Source organism: Accipiter gentilis, chromosome 14, assembly GCF_929443795.1.
Source record: "Accipiter gentilis chromosome 14, bAccGen1.1, whole genome shotgun sequence".
NCBI classification, from domain to species: Eukaryota; Metazoa; Chordata; class Aves; order Accipitriformes; family Accipitridae; genus Astur; species Astur gentilis.
Window position 1 is genome coordinate 19,374,254 of NC_064893.1, and position 19,222 is coordinate 19,393,475.

Consider the following 19,222-nt stretch of genomic DNA (forward strand, 5'->3'; position numbering starts at 1 on the left):
CTGTCACTGGGCCCCTTACCTGAGCGGGTTTTGGGCAGGCTAGGGGCATACTGGATGTAATCAGGTGTTGCTATCGGTCCAATTTTTTCTCTGACTGAAAAAAAACAAAACAAAACAAAACAAAACAATTTTCATTGTAGGTACTAGGAGATACCACACACATCCTTTTCAGGCAGGACGACCAAGTTAAGACATGCAGAGCCCAGCTCCTGGGGAACATGGTAGGGCAGTGCTTAGGGCTGCTGCACCCAAGCCTCCGGGATGTGGGAGGGGGCAGCAAGACCTGCAATGCCAATGGGGCTATAAGCACATTTTCCCAAAGGCAAGAGTACTCGTTTTTTCATTCTTTCCATCTTCAAGAGACCTTTATAATGGCTAGAGCAATCCCCATTACCATATTGATAGAGCAAGGGCTGATGTGCTGTTGGGTCCCTACAGAGAAGAAACTGCCACAGGTCCGTTTCATGTATTAAAGGCTGCATATAGCAACAGAAGATCTCTCTTGAGATCAGAGCACAGATGCCCAGAGTACTACGCCAAAGCAACCAAATGATCCTTGCAGCAAGTCAAAATGTACCAGCAAGAGCCGTGCCCACACAGGAGAGCGCTGCTGCAAATGAAAGCCTGCTGGATACCCCAGTCCTTCATGTGGCTGCCAGCTCCCTAGAGGTAGAGATGGCATCACATGAGCAGCCAAAGGCCGGGAAAACTAATTTTAGTCTTCACCAGCCGTGCTCTCTACTCAGAGGGGGCACCTTGTCGCAGTTGTCCACGCTGCATTCCCCAGACTACACGCACCCTCACCAAGCACCCAAGCCTTTAACCCCTCCATCACCTGCCCAACATTGTCCTCCCTCTCCCTGCTACGTAACCTCCCAAATATTTGGCTGTTGTTACCTTGTTTTTTCAGCTCATCCATCAGGTTTTTGGTGAACTCGTGGCCATCTCTCAGGGTCACAAAGCAGTAGATGCACTCGCCTTTCAGAGGGTGTGGGTGACTGACCACTGCAGCCTCTGAGATGGCGGCGTGCTCGAGCAAGGCTGACTCCACCTCTGCAGTGCTCAGCAAGTGGCCTGGAAGCAAGGAGAGGCAATGCTTTACAGACTCACACAGGGCTGGGGTCCTGCAGCCTCCTGGCAGCTGAGAGGAAGAGGTCTGCAGGTGTAAAAGACCCTGAACTATAGGTTTGAGAGCATCAATTTCATTTGCTTGAGGAAAGACAACAGTTGGAGAGAGAAACTCCTTTCAGCAGTGCAGGGGCTGGGCTGCCCAAAAGGCTGACAGGTTATCACTCACCTGCAGGTAAGGCCACCTCCCCTGGCTGTTCTCCCTCCCACCTTTAGGCTTCTTTCTTTAACAGATCATGAACTGTTCACACCCACGGGATTAAACAAAGCACAGGCTGAGGAGGAGCTGGATTTGGTAAGAAGAGACCTGCCCACATGGTCAGCTGGAAGGTGCAGAGGAGGAAGAGGCTGGATCTGCAGAGCCCAGGAACCAGCCCTGCCACGCACTGCTGCAGCTCATTGTCGTGGGGAGATGAGACGACGCTCCACATCTCAGGGCAGGGGCACAACTCACTCCTGTACACCTCTGCTCCTGTACCTGCACTCTGACTGGGACTGCTGTCACAGAAAACCACAGGAAGGTGGTCAACTCCCAGAATGATCAGTTGGTGGAGGATCAAGCACTGCTGATCAGATGAAAGGATCTAGTTGATCCAGGGGCAAGTACAGCAGCATCTCACAGCCACCAGTAAGTACCTGTAGGCTACAGCCTCCAGGAAAGGAGGAAGGGAGCTATTAAATGCAGTATATGGAAAATGATGGGCTAAGAAGCAGCTGAATCTCAAAGACTCAGTTGAGAGGTGGGAGAATCTCCACCTCTGTAGACAGCTCTGAGTAGCCTGATCCAGCTTCGAGGTTAGCCTTACATGGATCAGCAGGTTAGATTAGGGACCACATGGTCCTGCCTAACCTCTATGATTCCCTGTAGCCCTAAATCCTTCAGCACAGAGGCACCTTGGCTGATTAAGGATCTCCTCTAAGAGTTTACAGAAGGTTCCTTCCCTCCAGTGCATTGTCTCCAGAGGAAATGATGCAGAAAGTCACCAAGCCACGGACTTGTCTGTCTTGGAAATAACCCTGACCCAGCAATTAGATCCACTTTGAGGACAGGTTGCTAGGCAGAGTCACAGATGCAGAACCATCCCCCATAAAGCAAGGTGCCTTTTTTAACTAGTGTCAGGAACAGATGCAGAAGCGTCCCCCATAAAGCAACATGTCTCTCTTAACTAGTGTCAGCACATTGGTCCCCACTAAAGACAAAACTCGTTCTTACCAGAAACATTCAACATGTCATCAATTCGCCCTGTGATCCAGTAATAACCATCTTTATCTCTCCTGCAACCTAAAAATAGCCAGAAACGACAGCGTGAGGAAGCAATGCCAGCTCTTGGAGCAACTGATACGGAATTCTGAGGCCAGAACATGGCAAGATTTAAATTGCTGTCCCCAGGCGTCTGCAGCCATGCACTTCCCAGACAACCTTACCATCGCCTGTCACGTAGTACCCGGGGAACTTCTTGAAGTACGTGGTTTCAAATTGCTGGTGGTTTCCATACAGTGTGCGCATTATTCCTGGCCAGGGCTGCTTAAATACCTGATAGTGAAAAATGCAGACCTGAGTCAGTGAGAGCAAAACCAATAACCCAGGCTTTGCACCACAGCGATAGAGATGCTAGAGAGTGATGTGAGTGATGACAGCCAGACACTTGCTGCCCAGTGCTGATCTACTGCGAAAGTCTCACCAGGTTTGGCATGGGGGAAGGAGCTTGGCTGAAAAGTTGTTCCCATCCTCCTGCCCCACCCATGTGAGCAAGTGCATTTAATGATCAGTTGTGTTCAAACTGATCAAACTGTTGTTTGTTCACAGCATAAAGCTCCCAGCGAGTTATGGCAGTGAAGGGAGTTCCTACCACCCAAAAGTGTCCCTTGTGTGGACCCAGAGTAAGTGGAGATGTGTGCATGCTGTCAGGAAGGTCCCAGAGCTCACGAGGAACGGACAAGGAGAAGGTGGGGAAGATCAGCCCTTCTTTACCAGGTAGCCTTCTGCTTCTCCTTCCAGCTCTTCCCCCGACTCGTTCAAGATGGCAGGGACCACACCGAAGAAGGGGAACGTCTGCCATGGGGACCAGAGAGCAAGGAGACATGGAGTTGAGCCCACACATTAAAACCCCACGAACCAGAGGGAGTGGGGAGGCAGAGCAAGGGCAGCTTTGGAGAGGCTGCAGCACATGGGGCCTGTAAGTGCAGCTGCACAGGGTAGGCCTGGGATTTTGGGTGGTGGCCATGTCCCCACATGCACCACTGTCCCACAACCACCCTGGGCAGGCTGGTAACCACCACGCCATGGTACAGATAGTGCCAGCTGCTGCTGCGGTGCCTTGCCTTGTCCCCTGGGGAGCCCTCTCTGCCCCTGGGGAGGAGAACAGAAGTACTCACAGCAGAGCCTGGCTTCATGGGGGTGGCAGCAGGGAGGGGTGTCAGCATGTGGCCACCCTGCAAAGAGAGGCAAAACCAAATGAGTTTGGCCATGCCAGCCCATCCCACAGCTGTTTGCACTGGCTCTGGTCACATCACATCCCAGTCAGATGCGGGCTGCTTGGGGCAGTGGTGGAGATGGGCCTTGGGAAGCATACGGCAGGGAACAGGGAGCCTGTGTTTGGGCACAAAGCTTTGGAGCTGCTGGGGGAGAGAAAGACGGGGAGGAGAGCAGGGTCCAGAGCAGACCTTGGCAGGGACCCTTTGGAGTGGAAGGTCTCCCCTTGGAGCCTGTCTGAGGTCCAGGAAAGAAAGAAGGGAACCAACACTTGCAGGCCATACTGGAGTCTCTTGGGCAAGCAAAACAACTAGTTCACATAGAACCAAAGAAACACTATGGCAAACCTGCAAAGACACCCTGCAGGGAGCACAAGGGAAAGAGAGGTCCCAGGAACACCCAGGCAAGGACTCACTGTCTCTGTCTGCCAGAATGTGTCCACAATGGAACACCTCTCTTCTCCCACCACACGGTAGTACCACAGCCAGGCTTCTGGGTTGATGGGCTCACCGACACTCCCCAGCACCTTCAGAGACTTCCTGCTGTGCCTGCAGAGAGGAGGGGGCTGGCAGGGGCTCAGCAGGCCACGGAGAGAAGCAGCTGTGAGCCTGCTGCACAGCAGAGCCTGCAGGAACCCCTGGGCTACCCAAACTGTACTTGGGGCTTCCAGGCATGGTTCAGACCCTTCTCAGTCCTCTTCCATGGAGGAAGAAAGGAGACCTCTGTGATTTTGGTGTCTCCATTCCAATCTCCCACTTGGTTCTGCTCCTTCCCTTCCTTGGGCCAAGCAGCAGCATGCAGAGGGGCTCTCTGCCCAGCACCCCTCTGTGAGCTTTGGGTCAGAGGCAGGGAGAACCTGCAATCTCTGAGCTTAGCTGCAGCTTATGGTGAAAGAGGAAGACCTGCTCAGAAGTGCCATAATGAATTTAGTGCTGGGAGTGCAGAAGTATGGCCTGTGTATTGCTGTGTAGAAGGCAGAAGATCCTGGTCTGTTCAGAAAATACGCTGGGCAAGCTGCTGCTCAGAGAGGAAGCTGGGGCCCCTGGTCCCCACTTGGGAGCCTCTGGCCGTGCCAGAGTCAGGGATCCCCATGCCACTGGAGACTGGCACTCACTTTTTGACGGGCTCCTCCCCATGCTTCATCAGCAGCCGGATAGCTGTGGGTGCTGTGTAGAACTTGGTCACCTTGTACTTGTCAACAATACTCCACATTCGCCCAACATCTGGGTAGGTGGGGACACCTTCAAACTAAGCAGGAGAGAGGGCATTGACACAGTTGTTCCTTACTGCTAGCGACCTGCAGCACCCTCCCAAGCAGGAGGAGCTGAGAGCAATGGGGAACAGCAGTTGGACTTCAGCATGTCCTGATAGGAATGCCAGGGGCATCATGCAGTGAAACCAGCCCAGTCCAGAGACCTCTGTTAATGCTTCTTTGGGATGGATTTGACATCAACCCACCCCAGCTGTCCTAACAAACATCCCTTGAAACACCCTAGCAGCAGGGGCACTTGAGTGGCTACCACAGTGACACAATCCCTCCCACCAGCCCAAATGACCCTGCCCACATGGTACAGGGAGAGAGGTCCAAACACAGTGACAGAACCACAACCAAAAGTACCAAGAACTGCAAAAAGGACTCCCTCAATGTGACAGTGATTTTCCTGCTTGCATTACCCCAGAGAGTCTTGGGCACAGGCCTCTGACTCCCTGACCTATATACAAGTTACAGTCGTACACTGCCAAGGGAGATACAGGCACAGGAGATAAATGCAGGTTGTCAAATCAGTATCAGCAGTGAAAACATCACTTCCTGCTCCTGATCCAGCTTTTGCATTACCCTGCAGTAGCCCTGGCTCCCCTGGTACACAAGGCTTGTACTTTAAGGGAAAGAAACAGGGGAGCATTTGAAAAATTAACGACCCAAAAGCCACATACAAACTAGCCACCCTGTCTGCCACCAAGCAGTCACACATGCCCTCCTTGGGGACTGCCACCCTTCCTTGCAGAGCCCAGGGCACTGTACCCAAGTGAGAAGCACGCTCATCACAGAGCAATGCAGGGATGCAGCTCAGCATCATGATCTCCACTTTCTTGGAGTGAAAGTATCCAGCTGCCATCCAGCACTTACTAGCACACTAGTTGCCCCATTTGCCAAGGGTCCGTAAGTGAGATAGGAATGGCCCGTTATCCATCCAATGTCAGCTGTGCACCAGTAGACATCCTCAGGCTGGTAATCAAACACGTATTTAAATGAGGTGGCAGCAAAAAGCATGTATCCACCCACTGTATGCAGCACACCCTACAAGGAGAAGGCACGCAACTGTCAGGGCAAGCTTTTACCAGGGCCCTCACCCTCCCAGGCCAAGCTGAGCATCACTAGTCCACTGAGCTCGAACTGCAGCTGAGCAGGAATTGAGCAGCACAGCCCCCTTCCCAAGACCTCCATGGCTCCTCTTCTTATTGGCGCCTCCCAACATGACCCTCACCAGTTCCCACAGCTGAGGTGTTACTGCAGGTCAGACCATCCCCATGGGCAGTGAGTGGGGAAGCATACCTTGGGTTTCCCAGTTGAGCCACTCGTGTAGAGGATGAAGAGTTCGTCCTCCGAGTCACACCACTCAGGCTCGCACTCTGTGTTGGCAGTGCTCATCAGCTCATGCCACCACATGTCCATGGCTGGGTTCCAGGGGGTCTGAGAAAAGCAGAAGATTAGAAACAGGCCTGCCCAAAAGCAAGAGAGTGGGGGATGAGGGGTGCAGCCCCAAACTCGCCCCCCTCATGGACCATCGAGGCAGATGTCCACAGCACAGCTGCTGCCCCAGAGCTGTTTCCTGCAAACCATGCACCAGAGCTGCAGCTCCCACTCCAGAAGCTCCTTTTCTTAGCCCACAGCCACAAGGAAAACCTTTAAACACGGTCTGGCTGAAAGACCTGAAGCATTTTGTCCAAACCACTGGTAACCCTGAAAAATCCCTCTCAGCAGCAGCAGCCAGGAGAGGGCCTGCAGCAGCAGCTGCTCTGCCTCTCACAGCAAACAGGTTCCTCCTGCCCTACTGGCCTGCCTCAAGCTGCAGTTGAGCAGCAAAGCAGCAAGCCTTACTTAGCACAGCCACACACGCACCAGTCCCGCACACCCTTGCAGGTACCCCTGCAGCAGCATGGCCCAAGACAACCAGGAACATGTTGAGCCCACAATGCTTGGCCCTGCAGACCTGAAAAAAAATCCTTTATCTGGATTTTAAGGTAATTACCCTGACAAGAAGTGACTGCTCCAATGCAGAACCACCCAGCGCTGCCCACCTGAAGGAACTGCTTGAGGATGCCAGAGCTGTAACAGAGCCACCAATGCTTGTGGCTGATGAGCAGAGGTCACCTCGAGAGATGTGCTGGCTGGCTACCTCTCCAGGCTGGCACAGTTCAGTGCAAGACCTAACTCCACCTGACCTTCTTGCCTTTCCTCAGAGGAGCTTGGGGGCAATTGAGTGGGCAACACTCCCCAGCCTCAGCACAGACCTCCACTTTCCACATCGCTGCGAGGGCAGGCATGATGACCCGGAGCCTTGCAGCTCCCAGCTGGGGTACATCTCCTTGCAGAGCTAGAGCCCAGTGCCTGCGCAGTCCCCAGAGCTCCCTTGGCTGGGGTGCATGGAGAGCAGCCACAGGGTCACACGGTGACTCTCTGCAGCCCAAAAGATGTTCGTGTGCCATCTGGATGCACCAGGACCCCACAGCTCAGCATGCAGCTCCTGCACATGTGGTGCAGGGGACACTAGCTGCTTGACAGCATGGCATAACCAAGTCCACTTGGAAAGCTCTCACGGATCTCCAGGGCTCCTGGCTTTACCTGGGAGAGCAGTTTCCACAAGTCTGTCCCACCAGCAAGATCCCAGCAAGACACCAGGTCAAACAAGCCCAAGGTAGGCTCACACGAGCCCATCCAATACTTGCTTTCTTGCATCCCTCCTTCAAGGATCCCTCCATTTTAGCACCCAACGTCCACTGCCCCATGCAGAAGGTCAGACCCATGGCACGGCACGCAGCCCCTGAGGCCAGGCCTGCCTCTGCCTGCCTGCTCACGGGGTCCTGAGGTTGCAGCTCCTTGGATGAGGTGGGCAGAGTCCACACATTTGGTCTGGAGCTCCAGGTTTGCTGCCTGTGGCATGCCACCACAGCCAGGAAGCTGCAGGCGATCCCTGCCAGCCTAACCACAAAGGGAAGTGCATTGCAAGAGCTGCTTTTAAAAGCCAGAGATGAATCGTCATCCAAATGCTGACAGCGCATCCCAGTAGTTCTGCATTTCCCCCCATCAGCACACTGATGCGCACTCAGGGGTTTTTATGGATGCAGATTTGTTTCTGGCAGCAAAGTTGGTGGTACTGCATTTACCCTGAAAACGTGGGCAGCTCTGGCCAAGCGGCAAGTGGTATCTATCGCTAACATGCAACTGCTGGTAACTCAGTTAGGAAGGCACGTGTGGCTCTGCAGAGTTGGAGTGGTTAGGAAGGTGGAGCGCCAGAGGGGAAAGCGGAGGGGAGGTGCCATGAGGAGGAAGGCAGTGCTGTGTGTAAATACCTTGGGATGGAGTCTCTGTGAGCTCTCAGTCTTTTTCTCCTGTTAAAAATCCACAAAGAGGGTGTGAAAATTGAGAAGCAGAGGATCCACACTGGGCTTTGCAGGCAGGGAGCTGGAAGCCCACAGGCCCAAATGCTGGGAAACTGTCCCGGCAGGCTGGAGAGTGCTCAGATCCGGGGCCAGGCCAGGAGACACCCTCTGAGCAAAAGCCTGCCCGTTTCCATCACATTCCCTGGGTACCCACTGCCTCCAGAGCCGGTCACAGAGGCCACCCCCTGCATACAGCCAGGTGGGTACAGAAGCACCAAGCCAGCATACAGCCCACGGACACCCCAATAGCATTACACAGACCAACGGCATGGTAAAAATGCACTCACAAGGGAAAGCAATCTTTAATATAAAGTGTCTGAACAAGCAAGAGCCAAAGGGTAAGAGAACCCTCCAGCCTCCTCCTGGGACATTCTGCACAACAACCTCACCTCACCAACAGTGACCAGCGCAGGGACAGGCTTCTCTGCCACCACCTGACCAGGGAAACCTTGCACAGGAAGGCTGGTCTGCTCCAGTTTTCCTACCCCTTGCAGTTACCCTGCCCTTGCAAGAGGAGGCGGCCAGTGTAACACGGCCAGGCTGGCAAACACTGAGCAACACCTCAATAAAATTAACACAGCTGAACAAGGAAAATTAACTCAAAGATATAGAATCTGCTGGACTTCTTGTTCCAGGGACGTGCACAGACCATCCCTTCTGAAAGCAGAGCTCAAAGCTCAAATGCGCTCCCCAGATACAACCTATTTCTGAGCAAGCAGCAGCCTGGGGATAACCCAATGCAAATAATCACCCAACACATAGGGACAGAAGACACTATTGCAAGACACGGAGCTGTTAGGTAGTCGAAAACAGGCTGTCTTTTAAGAGGATGAAGGCAGCAGGTAGCCACTGAGTGCAGCAAGACTGCACACCAGCCTCAGGAGCTCAGCAGGCAGCCACGGCTCCAAGACACCTTCTCCTCCTTCTACCCCCATCTCGCCACGTGCCTCTGGCCCACATCGTTTCATCTGGTTTCAGTTGCAAGGGAAAGCCCCAGCCCCGACAGCTGACACAGTTACTGTGCCAGCTACACAGAGACTGCACTATTCTCAGTGTGTGATTGTTGTCATGTTGGAGGGCTGTGTTGAACCCACGCCACAAGCACAAATCTCCTGTTTTTCCTTTCCTGCTTCCACTTTCACAGCTACAGTGCAGGATAGCATTGGTCTTTCCACAAAAGGGGAGACAGATACAGGGTTAGGAAGGAAAAGTCCTTCACTGGGCAGAGGAAAATGGGCATCTTGTTCTTGTCCGAGCAGCTCTCGAAGATATACCCCGCTGTGCTCTCAGGGGTCCTGTGGGCTGGAAGCTAGTGATGGTGTTAAAGGAAGCAGCAGGGAGAGGATCTTGGTAAGGCAAAGGAACCATTTTTCAGACCACTCACAATGCAACAACAGCAAGGAGGGGAGAAACAGGAACAGGAGTTAGAGAAAAGGAGCATCCAGGGAAGCACTGCAGTGGTGTTGCACTAATTGATTTGCTGGGCTCGGGCCCATAGCAACAAAATCCCCCCTCTCATCCCCCAGGAGCATACCTGTATGTCCTGGCACAGCCTTTTGAGAGGAGGAGACTTGCTGCACGTCCCATCCACTGCTACCTCTTCCCTCCCCAGGTGCTTCACCACGATGCACTTTTTCAAAGGGGAGCCCCTATAAAAAGGCAGGAGCTGTCAGATCAGGCTGTTCAGGCAAGAGCTAAGCCTGCCCTTCGTGGGCTTTACAGGCAGCACTGGAGGCAGAGCAGGGGCCCCAAGCTGCTTTTGTTGAGCTAGAGCATATGCCACCGTGCAAACTCCAGGTGCACCATGAATTGCCAAGGGACACCAGCCACAGGAACAGAGCTTGGAGAATAGGAAGGTTCTGTTCACAGCTTACTGGGGGTTTATCAGGTGCGATTTCCTATGGAGGAAGCAGGGATGCCACAAGCATCTCTCACTGGTCACTGCTGGGGAGATTTCCTTACAAATCCCAAGTTTGCCCACCTGTGACCACGAACAAGACTTCCCATGGCACCCAGGAGGTATTAGGTGGCTGCTCCCAACCCTAGGCATGACTGACTGATTCAGAAGGAGGAAAGGCTTCCAAAGCCAGATTATACATCAAGAAAAAGAGTGGGCTTTTTTTCCCTCCTGAGGGCCAACACAGCCTACCTATAATGCAAACAAAATGATCTTATCTCCCTTCAGCCCTGTCAGGGTACCAACACACTGTCACCATCAGTTAATTCCCAACTTTAGGATCACTTCTGTCCTCCCAGGTACCTACTTTTACAGACATAAAAACTTACATTTTCAAGTTTTAGAGTTTTAAATGCTTTTAAAGAGTTTGAATTTCTAACACACAGACTATCTGCCCTAAATTTTTAATTTTCGTCTAACTTACAAGACCACATTGTCTCACAGAAGCTATGCAAACATTGTGTCTGTAAGTTTGGCTAAGTCACTTCACCATGATTATTTCCCTTTCTGTAAAATCTGATGATAGATCTGTCTATTTCTTTATGGTTTACAGTATCTCAGTGAAGATGCATAAAATAATAAAGCAGCTTCACCATACACTTGTGTGCAGTCAGGCCCTGATCCTATGCACATGTCGCTGCACGTCAAATGGAGCGCCTGTTCCTGTTTACACAGCCATTTCCCAAACTTGAATCATTTCTGCTTTATTTAATTATTGTTGAATTAGCAGCTCTGGAGCAAGACTTAAGCTTCATCTTGACGTGCCCCATGGCACTGTGTCCAACTGTTCACAACTGATATGGCAGTGCCTTATTCCCTCCCACTCCAACAGCTGCTGCTGCAGAACTGGGAGATCTGCCATTGGCCATAATGATGGTGGATCAGTCTGTCTCCAGCAAATCCTCTCATCCAGTACGTTGGCCTTCAAGTCAGAATGGACAAGAGGAAAGTTAAAAGAAAATATTTTTAAGATGAGGGAGTTGAAGCGTGTATTACTTCTGAAAGGCTCATGAATGTAGTGCAGCTCGTATGTGACCAGCTGCAGAGTCTGCCCACCCATGAAAACTTCCATCTCCATTTGTGCAGGAGCAGATTCCAGCAGCAAAGCCCTTCTTACAAGGGAATCCAAACTTACTTGTCTTTACATTTCTGGAGGGCTTCATCTGCAATCTGCTTCAAGTTGATCAGCTTGTCTCCTCGATAAAAGGCATCTGCAAAATGGTACGGAAAACATTAGACGGGCTTCACAGCCAAGGCAGCCTGGGACAGCTGGAAGCAACAAGCAATTTTCAGGAGGGCAGACGAGAGCTCATGCACAGGAGTGAGGGAAAGCAGATAGGCAGCTGATGGGAAAGGTTTCCTAATACAGCCTTTTAGCCTAGAGAAACAGATGCCAAGAGAAATGGTGAAATTCCTTCCCTGGGAGAGGTTCCAATTTGACCCGACAAGTCTCTTGGGAATATTCTGTGGGAAATAATCCAACACGGCCATAACACAGATTGCAGTTTAGTGGGTCCTTTCCCTGCCAAGGACCTATTAATAAAACCATTATTTTTTGCATTATTGCAAGAAACAGTTGGGGAAATGCAGTGGGCTTACATGCAAACACTACCACTTTCTTGATCCTTTACTCTACAAGGCTGAGAGTTGCAGCAGCCATGTCCTTGAAATTGGAAAGGGAGGGAATTCTCATATTAGGACTGCCTCATAAATGATACATCTTGCAAACATCTGGCTGATTTTGAAGAGGAACATGGATAAGAAGCATTCGGAAACATGTTATTAGCAGCTGGTGACATCATGCTTTACAGGACAAAGTGGGTGGACTGCTTAGATGCTTCACTGTAGGTTCAAAGTGGAAAACAGTACTCAAGTGCAGCTACAAGCAGTGCATCCGCCTTGCGGCAGCTCAGCTGAAACACTGCTCCTTCCTCTTCCATTTCCAAGTGCATCTGGCTTTTAAAATAAAGATCCTTCAGACGGGCAACAGTAATGGCTCAGGGGCTGAAACCAGGACGGGGGCACAGATGCATGTTTTACCTGCTGTGATGAGGAGAGAACAACCACAGTCAAGAATCCGCTCACAAAGAGAGTCTGCCGAGAAACCTGCAAACTGACAGAGATTACACAACCAAGTGAGCAAGTACGCAAAAAAAAAAACCCAAGCCAGAAAACCCAATGGCAGCTGTGCAATTCACCCATGGTAAACAATACCACCAGGCATTGATGGAGAGTTAAAGGAGCTCATTCCACAGTTAATGCAGAAAAGGGCTACGAAACAGCAGCACCTTAATTTAGTTTCCATCCATCTCATGGTCAGCACCCATCTTTCCAGCTCCTCTCCCAAAAGCAAGAGCTGCTCAACCCAAAGACCTCAGCACCAAGAGCAATGCAAAGGGCTTATTCCTACCACAATGGAGTGCAGAGCTCCAATCCTGGCGCAGGCAAGCATGGCTACAACCAGCTCCAGGATCATTGGCATGTAGATGGAAATTCGGTCGCCTTTTTTCACACCTGTGGAGGGAAAATTAGCATGGTGTTTCTCAAAATGAACAGGTCACATGCCAAAAGAACAGGATACAGAAAGAAACTAATGATTTTAAATCAGCATTTATATGCACACAATAAAGCTTCAGCTGGAGTTAGAGCTGAACCAACCTTGGATTTTGCCTTTCAAGCCCTATGGCTCTTGTAAGATGACTACAATGAACACTCTGTGTTCTCATTGGACACAGCCCTTGAACAAGGCAGAAATGTAACCAGTGCCCACTGCTTCTTGGAAAACCCCAGAGCAGGAAGTTTTGAGCACAGATTTCTTCCTTGTACAGTTGACATGACCAGCACTGATTAGTTTTCACAGACAGAGCCAGAGCTGAATCTCCAAAAGTGCATTGCAGAGCAAATCTGTATCCACCCTGCTTTACAACTGTGGAAACAGAGATAAGCGAAGCATTTTGCACAGAATTACTCAACAGACTGGCAACCACACAAAAACTGAACCCAATATCCAAAACCCTGGTCTAATGCCTTCCCAGTGTCCAAATGCTCTTCTTGCTTCAGCCGCGTACCTTGGCCACGGAGGACATTGGCAAACTGACAGACTTTGTGCAGCAACTCGCTGTATGTGATTTTTGCAGAATCCCCAGGTTCATTCCCTTCCCTGGAAAAGCAAGGTAATATTTGTTACTGTAAAAGCATTACAAGGTAAGAGTGATGCCGCAAACTGAGAGGTACTTACTGCTTTTGACAACACGTATTTCCTCACCTGCCCTTCCAAGCTCAGAGTAACCAAACCCCAGAAATCCAATCCTGGACTAAACTTCTCGAATAGCATGAAAATTTAGTCCAAAGTCCCCACCCCCATGTAGATCACTACACCTGAAAGCAACTGAATGCATGCAGTAGAAATACATGGTACTTTCAAAGAGGCAAGAAGGGTCCAACAGAACGAAAGCTAAGAGTGCACATACTCAAGAGCAAGCCAGGATTTATGGCATGGCACCCTTGTTCACATGCACTTATGTGTGCAGCCATGTCTGCATGAAACATTGGCCAACGTTGCTGTGCAGCAACACCCAGCCCTTAAATACCTACCATCTGATGGACTGGTATGGGATGCCAAGGACTGTCTTATTTTCCAAGGTCATATATAAATATACCCGTGTGTATTTGTTCAGTGCCATGCCTCCTCTGCATTATTCTCTCTGTGGTCCTCTATGAACCAACTCTGGGCTCCTGCAGCCCAGGTGCCAGTTCAGTGGGACCTCACCATTAGACACACCTGAGCTCCTGAGGCTGGCTCTTCAGGAAGAAGAGCCAAGAGCTGCACCCAGAGATGGAACAGGAATGTCGCATCCCCAGGGAAACAGTTTCCTACCAAAGTAAAAACCAGCTAATTTTCATGTGACACAATGCTTCAGCCATGCAAATGAGGTGGCACTCCCAATGGATCAGATTAACAAAGAATTTGAAATGACTTCACATTCGGCAGAGCAGATGTCTCCCACACCCAGGAAGGAGGGATACACTTTCCCAGCTCTCTCCCCAGGGCAGCCAGCACAGAAACATTAGTGATCCATGAAAGAACAGGGGTATCACTCTCAGCTGATAGTCCCCCTGGAAAAGTGTCCCCCTGAGCATGTGCAGCCAAATGAAAAACAACACCAGTGCTGGGGAGAAGCCAGGAAGCACCTCCATGACGTGTCCTCCCTTCGGACTGCAGCCAGGCTCCGGCTAACTCGGGAACAGAAACCTCACTTCTTTAACATCTCAAATAGTCCAGAGCATACAAAAAATATGTACTGAATTCTAGCTAAAACTAACCACTGCTCCCCCTTTCCCCAGCAATGCAAACAGAAGGAAGGCTCCTGTGATGCAGAAATGCATAAAGGAACACCCTCATTTCTCATGTAATTCTGTGGCATTGTGTGTCAGCACAACAGTGACCTCATGCTCCAGTGGCAGATGGGAGTCCTGCTGGAAACAGCAGAAGAGTTGGAGAGCCCAGGCCCACTGATAAAAGCTCTGCGCCTCCTGCCCCGTGTAGGACAGGGTTTCCAAACTGGTTGTTACACTTAGATCATCCCATTTAAAAGCTACTCATGGATCTGTTGCTTACAAACTTGACTTACCCCTCTTGATACCTAGTTATACTACTGGCTTCCATGGTGCTCTGCAGCAATTGGGTCCATCGATACCTGCACTGACATGCACAGGGCAGCATATTTTCCCACCAGTAGCTCCTGGAAGGGGATTCCCTGCTTGATCCTTTATGCAAGTTTGCCCCTTTTAAGTGCAAAGAGGAGAGAAACAAGAATACAAAGAAAAAGAACAGCTTGGGAATGAGAACCAGCGCCCAGAGCAGTCAGCTCAGCCCTGGCATCCAGGCAGCTTCCTCTCCTTTCCCCATCATAACCAAGAGCATTGCTTTGAGCTAAATGACATGTGAAACCATTAGACGAGGTCCCTTAGAGCAGGGCTCTCGGCTAGTAAAGAGAAACCAGGAAATCAGAGAATTTCCGTTTTGACTTCATTACTTGAGGGTCAAAGATCCAAGAGCTGATTTCAGTGCTGGACTGAGCAGCTGTAACTGATCTGGCTCAAAGGAAGAGCATCTGCTCCTGTTGCGTCTGGCTGCACGCTGAGTGCCTTCCCTCACTGTGCAGAGGTTTTCCTTGCTGCATCTACACCACAGGTGTGGCAACATCTAGGCTAGTGCTGTGCAAACCTGCCTGGGTCCAGATGTGCAGTATTGCTGCGAGTACAGCTCTACCCCTCAGCCATGAGCCTGGCTGCAAAATATTTCTTAAAGACAACTATAACACTTCCAAATGCATGCTGGAGGATACCAGCCCACTAATACCTCACCTGAAGATCTCTGCACCTGGGTCTGCTGAGTGCTGTGGGCAGGCCCTGTGCAACCCACCTCCCAGCCTAGGGTAAACCTGCAGAACAGGGCAGGGGGGAGGGACGTCCCTTTGCCTGTGCTCTGCTGCAGCATAGGATCTAATTACAACCTTTACTAAGTTAGGAGGACAGACTAGCACAGGCTGTCCCATCTGGAAGACTTCCCATGTAAGGCAGGTAGGCAGGCAGGCAGCCCACGGCTGTGTGTGCTATTTGGGGGCTCAGCTGGACGCTGTAGGTGAAGTGCTGGTTTGGCTGGTGGCAGACTTAGCCAAGGACACTGCAGAAAGCACGTTGGTTCCCAGTGCCATCAACTCGGTGGTGTAATACCTGCCTGAGAAGGTGCAAAACCTTGGAGTCCTCTGACACAAGCTCTGCAATCCTGCACTCCGGGAAGGCTCAGCTCCCTGCCTTGAATGAGCCTTCACTGGCTGCATTTCTAATATGACTGCTTAAGAGATTGCAACAGAGCCTGGCCATGCCCCACTCTGCAAAGAGGTATCTGTAGGTGCTGATTTGCTTCAGGCTGGGGTGGTCGCTGCTGCTGCAAGATGGACTGATGGAGGGATGGAGATAGAGCCTATGTAAAAGGCTGCACTGAGCACCCTATACTTGCCTGGCAGCCAAGGGGAGACAGCAGCCAGGCCACACCAAACTGCAGCTTTTGGGGTGAGCAGCCTGGGCAGAGCTATGCTGTCTCCCACACGTGGTACCCACAAGGGACAGGGACCTGCCCTGCCCTGAGCCACCCGGGTGCGAGGCACCACTCAGACATCCCTGCTCTCCCTGCACACAAGCTGCGCATCTCAAATATGCCAGGTCCTCCTCCTCGCTAGGCTTCAGGAGGAAAATTCAGGCCAGGGAATGTACCCAGGCTTCTCCTCAAAGTCAGCACGCATGGGGCACTGCAGGAGAAACGCAAGGTCAAAGAGAAGTTAAAACTTTTGCAAGGATTTTCAGAGGGCTTTCAGGTCCTTTCCATTGATTCGTGTGACCAAGAAAGAGCTCCACTAGCATCAGCAGGGGAAACCTCAGGCTTCAGATTTTACGACTATCTCATGTTTAATGGGAAATGAGTCACATCCACATTTCTACAGAACAAGATGCCTCCTTTCACCGCATCTCCGGCAAAGGCCTCTGAGCAGTCTCTCAAGAGCAGGCAATTGCTTTAAGTCTCCCCACATCTGAAAATAGTTTGGAGTGCCTACAGCTACACTCAGCAGGCTACAGCAGCACTCAGAGATTGCTCTGTCCTCTTCTCTGGCACAAAAGCCCAGAGAATTATGTATTTTAGATGGGGCATTTAAAGGAATGCCCACTTGCACGCTAGCAAATACTCCGTGCATCAAAAGCAAGCCTGTAAATTCCTGGCAGCAAAGTTCTGTGAGTAGCATCTTCCCTTTGGCACCCATTGAATATAAGCAAGAGCTGTCAGTCTTGAGCCTCTCACACAGACGTGCTTGTCCAAATTAAATTGAAAAACCAAATAAAAATAAAATTAAAAAGTCACACTTCTGAAAGCATTATCGCAGTGCTCACCTCCATACCTACAGCATGCAGCCCAAGCCCCAGAGAATCCAACATCCCCCATATATATCCTTTTTTAAGAACTGGTGATGAAAATAGTTGGCAGCAGTTCTGCTGTGATTGCTTGCGTGCAATCTTTGATCTAACAGAAAGCCTTCTTCTGAAAGGAAAAACTGATTTTCATCCTCCCAAACTTCCCAGATACATCATTAGATGAAATACATGGTGAAACACAGTTTGAGTCTGATGTTTTGCTCATCTCCCTCAAACTGAGTCCTGCATTTAGCAACTAGTAATCCAAAATTGTACAGTATCACCTGGGTCACAGCAGGAATGTATTTGAGTTTTTTAGTACTTGAGAAGCCCATGTTTTACATACTGCATGTTGTGTGCACGCTCAGCTGGAGAAAGGCATTTTTTGGCCATATGGTCTCAGCTGAACCACCCATCAACTAAGTGAATGCAAGTCCTTTAAACCAAACACACAGATGCACAACTGGGGACCTTGTGAGGCAGGCTGTCTCTTAAAAAATGGGTGCTTTGTTGAAAAAGTCAGGTTTCATGCAAAGATGATAGCTTTCTATCTGCCTGCAGCCATTCATTGTCAGGACCAAATAGCCCAAGGGCATCAGGGACCATCACCACAGCAGTGTGCAGGATGGTAGTGCCCAGCTCTGCACAAAATAGATCCCTGTCAACCTATTAAAGGAAGCACAGGCTCTGCAGAGCACTTATCATACTGCTCCCTTCTGCCAGCAGTTAAAATAACAGGGTCCCCACTTCTGAACAGGTGCCGTGATGCACACAAGCCCCACAGCACAAGCCTTCAGTGGCCCTACCAGTGTCTCAGCAAGAAATGACCACATGGAGAAGTCACCTTGGGCAGGGGAGGAAGAAAACTTCAGGTGGGAAACCTGAACACTTGTCACCTCTGTGGCACAACCACGCTTACAGGAGGCTCACAGACTGCCTGCCTGCTCTGCTGGGAGTTTGGCCTTGGAGATGCAAAGTCACAGACCTATTTCACCATGTAGCTAAATCAAGGTTAAGCCTCCCTGTTAGAGTGACCACGTAGGCTAGCAAAAGATTTAGTGTTGTACATACATTGTGTAGTTGCGAAAATGGTTTGTAAGAGCAGGCGAGAATTTCTTTAGAGCTGCATTAACTCAAGCATTGACCCTGTGGAGCAGTCAGGGATGCAGAGCAGCAGCGTGGGAGAGGGAAGCTGTAGCCAGATGCACTCCCGGATATTTGCACCAAAGCAGGTTAAGAAGTTACTGTGCTCTGCCAAGCATCAGGGCTGACTACAGGACTTTTCAAAGCACTGGTCTGCTTCAACCACTCATCATGTAACCAAGCAAGCCTTACATTGCCCATCCAAGCAAGCTGAGCCCATCTCAGCTCTAGGATAACAAGCAGTAGGGAGGGGCAGTAACTTCTTAACCTGCTACTGCTCAGTGGCCAAGGGGATGCACGCTTCCCAGAGCACCCAAACGGGCCAAGCAAAGCTGACCCAAAAACAAATCAGAAATTCTGTTTGGTTTCTCTCTTTCACCAGATTTCTAAATAAAAATTATTTGCATAACCTGTTTGAGTACCAGATGAATACAGCTTCCCTGTGCAATGCTGCCTCAGTGTTTGCATGGAGCAGCAGGAAGCACAGGTTGCATCAGTGGGAATTATGGTTTTCAAAGTAATTGCCAATGATAATTGTGGTTTACAAGGGTTGTAACACCAGTAAAAGAAGCTGGTGTACAGGAGAAAATGATGAAATGAAGCCGAGCAAGTGAAGTGTTACAAGTTTTCAAGATCTGCCAGACTATCTGCAGATCCACAGTCAGTCAGAAACAGAAAAATCACAGACCAAAGCAAACTAGGGCAGAGAGCCAAAGCCTATCTGACCCCTGTAAATACTCCCACTGAGGGCCAAAGGGGCTGAAGATCATTTAAGTTTCTCCTCTAAGCTCCTGTGACCACATCACCCTCAAATAAAAGCATTAACCCAAAGTTAGGGTGTGGGACACCTGGAAGGTAAGTTTTCAGAGCAAAGCAAACCACCTCAAAGCCAC

The 19,222-nt window shown here is 50.4% G+C and overlaps 1 protein-coding gene across 2 annotated transcripts in view; it reads right to left on the minus strand.

The window, feature by feature from the left end:
* The window catches only part of ACSS2 (acyl-CoA synthetase short chain family member 2), a 34,476-nt gene that overhangs the window by 1,999 nt on the left and 13,255 nt on the right, over nucleotides 1-19,222 (minus strand). Inside the window, exons 3-18 of one of the 2 annotated variants that reach the window (XM_049816387.1) lie at nucleotides 13,289-13,380; nucleotides 12,631-12,734; nucleotides 12,261-12,333; nucleotides 11,356-11,431; nucleotides 9,798-9,912; nucleotides 8,174-8,212; nucleotides 6,156-6,293; nucleotides 5,730-5,900; nucleotides 4,716-4,849; nucleotides 4,017-4,149; nucleotides 3,505-3,561; nucleotides 3,101-3,181; nucleotides 2,554-2,662; nucleotides 2,342-2,410; nucleotides 898-1,074; nucleotides 20-94 (exon numbers count right to left, since the gene is read on the minus strand). In XM_049816387.1, coding sequence (XP_049672344.1) covers nucleotides 20-94; nucleotides 898-1,074; nucleotides 2,342-2,410; nucleotides 2,554-2,662; nucleotides 3,101-3,181; nucleotides 3,505-3,561; nucleotides 4,017-4,149; nucleotides 4,716-4,849; nucleotides 5,730-5,900; nucleotides 6,156-6,293; nucleotides 8,174-8,212; nucleotides 9,798-9,912; nucleotides 11,356-11,431; nucleotides 12,261-12,333; nucleotides 12,631-12,734; nucleotides 13,289-13,380 — 1,643 coding nt within the window. The remainder of the gene's footprint in view (nucleotides 1-19; nucleotides 95-897; nucleotides 1,075-2,341; nucleotides 2,411-2,553; nucleotides 2,663-3,100; nucleotides 3,182-3,504; nucleotides 3,562-4,016; nucleotides 4,150-4,715; nucleotides 4,850-5,729; nucleotides 5,901-6,155; nucleotides 6,294-8,173; nucleotides 8,213-9,797; nucleotides 9,913-11,355; nucleotides 11,432-12,260; nucleotides 12,334-12,630; nucleotides 12,735-13,288; nucleotides 13,381-19,222) is intronic. The other variant, XM_049816388.1, reaches the window with a different exon arrangement.